This window comes from Limulus polyphemus, unplaced genomic scaffold (assembly GCF_000517525.1).
Source record: "Limulus polyphemus unplaced genomic scaffold, Limulus_polyphemus-2.1.2 Scaffold766, whole genome shotgun sequence".
Classification (NCBI taxonomy): domain Eukaryota; kingdom Metazoa; phylum Arthropoda; class Merostomata; order Xiphosura; family Limulidae; genus Limulus; species Limulus polyphemus.
In genome coordinates, this window is record NW_013666376.1 from 196,101 (window position 1) to 202,786 (window position 6,686).

The 6,686-nt window shown below is 29.0% G+C and overlaps 1 protein-coding gene across 1 annotated transcript in view; it reads right to left on the reverse strand.

Moving 5' to 3' along the window:
* The window catches only part of LOC106460414 (zinc finger CCCH domain-containing protein 15-like), a 49,447-nt gene that overhangs the window by 27,132 nt on the left and 15,629 nt on the right, over nt 1–6,686 (reverse strand). The window contains exon 5 of the mRNA XM_013920108.2: nt 625–716. Within this exon, the coding sequence (XP_013775562.1) occupies nt 625–716 (92 nt within the window). The remainder of the gene's footprint in view (nt 1–624; nt 717–6,686) is intronic.

The following is a 6,686-nucleotide window of genomic DNA, read 5'->3' on the forward strand; positions in this document are numbered from 1 at the left end:
GATTTTTATAAAAATCATTTTAATTAGTTTAGAGGATGGAACACCCGAGATGGACCAATAGGTCCATGTTGTCCCAAAACGTTTTATGATAAAATGATATTTCTTTGATAAGTCAGTCTCGAAGAGAATGCTTCATGAATATAGTCAGGTTACTAAAATAAACAGATATTAAATTTACGACAAAACAAGATGTTCTGTTACCAACTGGAGTACACAAATTTTAACAACTAAAACATCAGAAAGCTCACAAATAAGTTTGTTTTTAACCTTTACACATTATTAGAAAGCCATCAGTGACTTTTAAAATAGTTGAATGTTTCATGGTAACTATGAAAAGTTTCACCACATTCCAAGTTTAACAACACTGATGTGTACTGAGAAAATAAACCAAACAAATTACATTTTGGAGTTATGAATTTAGATATGATATATACATGTATGGCTGTAAAGTTTATTATGGGGCTTTTAAAGTCTTTAAAAGGTGAAAATGTATTTATGTTTGATGGTTAAAAACAACATTAAATGGAAGTCTTGTATCATCTAATGTATTTTGCTTCCAACTGGCACAGTAAACAAGTTAGAAAAAACTTGATTTTCTGTTGAGTAATATGTATTTGATCTTACTATATTAGTGGGGGGTTTCTTCTTATCAGCTTCCCCATGTTTCTTCTCAACAACTTCTTTTAGTTTAGCTTCATCCCAATTTTCCATGGAGTCTGTAGTCAAATAATAAGAAATACATAACATGAGAGCTAGGTTCAATGAAATATCTAAATGCATCTCTTTGTAGCAAAGCTAATAACAAAAACAAGTAAGTTCCTCAAAGTTTAAGTGACAAACATAACAGAAATATAACATGAAGTAGCAGAACATATTGAGCAATGTAATTGAAGGCCATTTGGCTCATTGAGTTCATTCCCCCCACCAACAAAAACTCAATGTAGCCCTTCACATCAATATACCTAATCACCAAAAATTTCAAATATTCAATGAAAAGCATACACTATATTATTAAACAAAATGTTTAATAAGTTTATAATTTTCACATATAAGTAGTTCTGTTCAAGAACAAATCAGGATCTGAGCATTGACTGTTTGTACTTATCACCACTAGCTGAGAATACTTGTCAAGGAAGCAATAATTGTATAAAGGACATACATATTTATATAATGTTCCTCTTCCTTCTTTCTTGTACTATTAAATTCCTAATAACCTCATTAGATGCTAATTGTATACTCTGCTTTGTGGAAAGTAATAACTGACTCTTTGAACTGATCAATTTCACTCGATTAATCCATTAGTACCACACCCTCTACAATCAATACAAGAAAAAAAAAGTATGTGCTTATTCCTTAATTTTTTCAACCACTGCATTATTCTGACATGGTATTATTTTCATTTTTTCTTTTACTTTGATTTGTTTTGATTTTTTTAGCTAATTTTCAAATTAACCTTAATTTCACATGATAGACCTCTTCTGAAGGTTGCCATTTGCACATTTGTTTGTCAAAAAAACTATTTTCCAACAAGTTTTATGTTCATTAATCCCACATTGATCCTCTCTAAATCAAAAGTTATACTTAAATATATAAAACCTGTTTTACTCTCACAATAAGGGTAATATTATTTTTATTTAAAACATGTCACAATTACAAGTAATTAAGTAGCCAGTTAAACAATTTATTTATGCATGTTATTTGAACAGGATAACCTTATTAAAAACAATATTTAATAAAGATTTGAGATCACAATATTTTGTAATCACCTACCATATTCACTAAACAGTAAACTTATATAATTTGATGACAACTTTTTATTTGGTGAACATATTAAAAATCCTCATGTTTACAAACACTGGAACTTAATAAAACAGTAATTTTAAACAAAGAGCCAAAGATCAACAAAATACCTTTATTATGCCTTCAGCAATTGTCAATTATGCAACTTCTTTGCTTCATACTACATATACATATAGGTAAACTACTTAAACCTGATGATGACAAAACCTTTCCAAACACTGTACATTCATTACTGTGCTAAAATTTTAATAAAAGTTTTCTTTGTTATCCATCCAACCCATCTTTAAACTGTATAAGCTTATCTACCTTATCTTATGTCTTCTCTTTGAAGAAAATTGCTGTAGCTTTCAAACAGATAAAATTTTATACCCAAATACTTTCAAATTCACAACAAAGGGAACAGAAAAGAAAGTTTACAGAGCTATAAAAACCTATATCTTTACTTTATTAACACATGATAGTCTAATTCTATGCTATATCCAATCATATTTAAACTTTCTTAATAAATGTTCTCAAAACTGTGTTTTACTATAAATCATTAAACTACTTTATGTGGCACTACAGCAAGGCTTCAACCAAGGCCTCTATAAAAAACTAGGGGAAATGTTTGAAAATTAAGAAATGGATAATACATTCTCACGTGGTGTTAGTTCTTAGAAAAATAAAGTTATTCTTTGGGATGGTAAAAAAATTCTAAAAAGAAATTGACAAGTAGGTCATTTTGTTTACAGGTAAAACTCTTTACAGCTGTTTAGAAACGAAAATATTAAAATTTTTCTTTACGAAATACAATAAGTAAATGACAGAATATGACAAAATATCAATCTCAAAATATTCTTGAGTTACAGTTACTTTAAAAATTTATGGCAAAAATATATGAAAAACTAGAGAAAACCTTGTCTTCAGGTGCAATAATGTAGGAGTAAGTTATTCTGTTCATCCTAAATTGTTGTACACAAAAATGTATCATACGTGGGTAGTAGTACAAAACCTGCAACAATCAGAAAATAATATGACTGATAGCATTCTATGGGTTTCTTCCAACAAATTTCCACAAGACTATAACACTAAAACTGCTGAATTTTTGTTGATGAAAAAAAAAAAACATTACTTTGTGACATTTTCAAGCAACAAATTTTTATATAACATTAATAAACTTTATCACCCTACAAATATCAAAAATAAAATATTTAAAAAAAAGGAATAGCTTCAGTTATAAGTCTACATCGTGTGCAAGTCAGGTAAATACTTCTTTCATTGCTGGAAATGCAATTATTTTTCATAGTACTTATGTTAAGAATTTTTCAAACATATGATTCATGACTGTTTCAAATTAAACATTGTTAAAAATCTATACTTTGGGAAACTGTAACTTCAAAATAGGGGTAACTGAGGATGTTTTTTTTTCTTCTTTCCTTCTTTCTTCTTTTTTTTTGGGGGGGGGGGCAATTAGACTACTAGTACTACTGATAAATGTACATTACTTTCATGGTTTTTTATTTATAACTATGCATAACTGGTAACTTTAGTTATAAGATTAATTACAAAGCCTATTATGACTAGCTCACATGGGTTGTAATCTAATGATTTCAAAACTTATATCTTTATTTCTAGTAACGTGATCAATATGAAAGTAAAAACAGTTAAAGACAAACATTTCATATCTTTTCATTAAAATTAAATATTTTTAATTACATTTTGAAAGAAAAACAATGTCTACACCTATATTCATATCTTAATGCTTGTAAACATGATATCTTTTTCAACTTTTTTTAAGTTGTCCCTTATACAGTCATAGCACTTGCATTTTCACTTATTTTGGACATAAATAATACGAAAACATCTTTCTCATGAGCATTATAATTTTCAAACAATGAAAAATCGATTTTATACTAAATATATGTTATAACAGCTACAGGTGACCTAAGCAATAATAACTGTAACTAGTTATGTCAAAATTTTGGTTGAAATAAAAGGTTTTTTATTATCATCTGGAGAGTAGAGGACTTTTTTTTTCTAACTTTATTACCAAAATGTCTAAACCCCTCCAGCATGCACTATAAATTCTGAAAAATAATGTTAACTTTGATGAAAACAAATCTCTATAGAGTCTAGAATGCATGCACATTGTTAATTCCCGGAAAAAGCCAAGGCCATAAAATTTATCAAGGAAACATTTAATTGACATTCGTATTCATTTAGGAATAATCAGTTACAGACTCCAGATATGCTAAATTAACAAAAAAATCAAATAAAGGTAATTAACAGACCAATCAAATAAACACTAACATCTAATATTTCTTTCTGATACTATTGGTTGTTTTCTAATTAATTTGTGGGAAAAAAAATGGAGGGGAGAGTTAAAACCCTCCCTTCCTAGATCTGAAACTACTTATACAAAATTAAATGATACAATTATAACTGTGAGTAAACAAAAAAAGCTAAAATGGATGGGGTTTCAACTCCCTTTGACCCTCCTTTAAATCCACGCCTATTCAAATACAACATTAAATAACATAACTATTACTTTCTGAAAAAAATGTATGGAGGTTTGCCCCCATGGATCCCTTCACTTTACTACAATTATTAATTGCTGACAAATATGGATGTTTAGACCACTTGGGCCCCTCCCTAGATCTGCCCATGCTTATACAACATGATAGTTATGCAATTGTAAGTTAGAAACATAACACAGTGTGAAAAAAAACACCAAAACAATAAATTTACACTTTATTTATTACTTAAGTAGCCAAAGAGAGTTGACAGTGGGTGCTACCAGCCAGTTGCTTTACCTCTAGTCAGCAGTTCAAAATTGGTACAGTGGCAGATAGTTTTAGTAGCTTTGCAATAACAAGGACAGGAATAGTAAATTTAATGGTAATAGGAATCACAAAACTCGTGTTACAGCCTTATACAGTTACATTCAAAATTTAATTAAACTACTTTATTATCATTGTAAGACAAATAAACTTGACATCAAAATGTAGTTAATAAATCAAGTTTTAATATTATACAAGTTTTAATTTTATAAGGAAAAATGTTTTAGAAATTTTCAATCTCCCATTGTATGAGAATTGTGACATTTGTTTTCTAGGTCTTCCCTCTTCTCTAACTTATTTATCACCCCTCTGAGAAGTATGGAATTTAATGTAAGTTACTCATTATAATATAGATATTACTAATGCAAAAAAAAATTTCATAGCCTTCAGTCTTATATGTTTATGGAGCCATAACCTAAAAAATCAGACTCATTTGCCACCTCCTCTCTTTCACAAATTGCAAGTAGTTCTCTCTGATGTTTTGTACTATATTATTTGTAACCAACAAAAAGACAAACTTTTAATCTATCAAATGACATGTTATACATCATTTTGTATGAACATTTCTCTCATGGTGTTCACGTTGACAAGCTTAGCTAAATTTTTAAAGGCTCTTATCACATAGTTAGAAAGCCAGATATATTATGATAGTTATAAAACATTGCTTTGTGCAGGTTATTACTATGTGTTCTTAGGTGTATTATTAAAGTAAAAATTATTTAGTGTACTAGTACCATCAGTATAAAAACGTAGGCTTAACTTTCATCGAAAGTTGAAAGGAAAAGAACAAGAGGACATAGGTAAGTACCATATTTCTTATATATATATTCTTTATTTATAATTATAAAAGTAACTAAAATGTAAAAATTAGAAACTTCTTAGGTCAAATAAGGTTAGATAATGAAAAATAATAATAATTATTCACAAGGTCTGCTCATGAACAGCTTGTGCATTACATAATTCAATATGGTAATTTCAGCTATGAATTTGCTAAGTAATTTACTTTGTGTGGTGGGATTATTAGTTAGAAATGAGTCAAAGTACATTAAAATAAGTATAAACAGATGTATACTGTTACACTCTTAAGCTTTTTAGGATAAACAATTGTAGTTTCCTGTTACAATTTGCAGTCATTCTAGAAAGGAAAAGAGTAATTTTGATTTATTTCAGTTTTTTTGGTTGTTATGAGGTCAGTTAAATTGGTCGGTTAGGGTACAGAAAATAACACATACAACATAAAGTTTTACAGAAAAGAAAAGCTTGATTTATATTTAGGAGGCTTTAGAGATAACATAAATGAAATGTGACAATTTTCAGTGCTTTTTTTTCTGTCAGAACGTGTCATAATGGCATACTGGTTGGTTCCTTTTAATGAATGGGCAACAAAAATAAATAAGACATTACATGATAATTGGTTCTTTTGATATGATCAAATGGTTTTACTTAAGTAATTTATTGTACATATAGTACTAATATCATCAAATGCTTTACTGCCAACTAGGGCAGAGACTGAGTATTTGATTGGGATGGTCATGGGGCGAGATGGAGTAACAACTGGAAAAGGTTGTAGAAAATATAGGAGTTATGGAACGTGTTTTCCCAGAAAAAAAAAGCATTTTTAATTTGAACATAAAAATAACTTTGCACTTAGAGCAGTCAATACTCTTACTCCATGCATTCATAGTCAAATGTTTAGTAAAAATACTTAATTAAAAAAACCTGTTTTTTTGTGTACAATGAGACTTGTAATATTTATTGAAAGCTTGCCAAATTTTGAGAAGATACACAAAATATTAGTTATAATATGAAAGTTAACATTTTTCTTACACTAAAAATTTATTTCCAACAGGAAGTGACCTCCTCTTACACAAACCTATCTTGATCTTTTTCTGCCCTATAAGCATTGCTAAAAATATTTTCATGATCAGCCCATCAGTCTGTGACTACTCTCAATTTATAGTATTGTGCCATCTATATTGGCACAGCTAGCTCCATCTACTATTCCTGCTCAATCCTCACTTCAGAGAATTGGCATATTCTAAAAGAAAAACACTGGTAGTGTGGAGG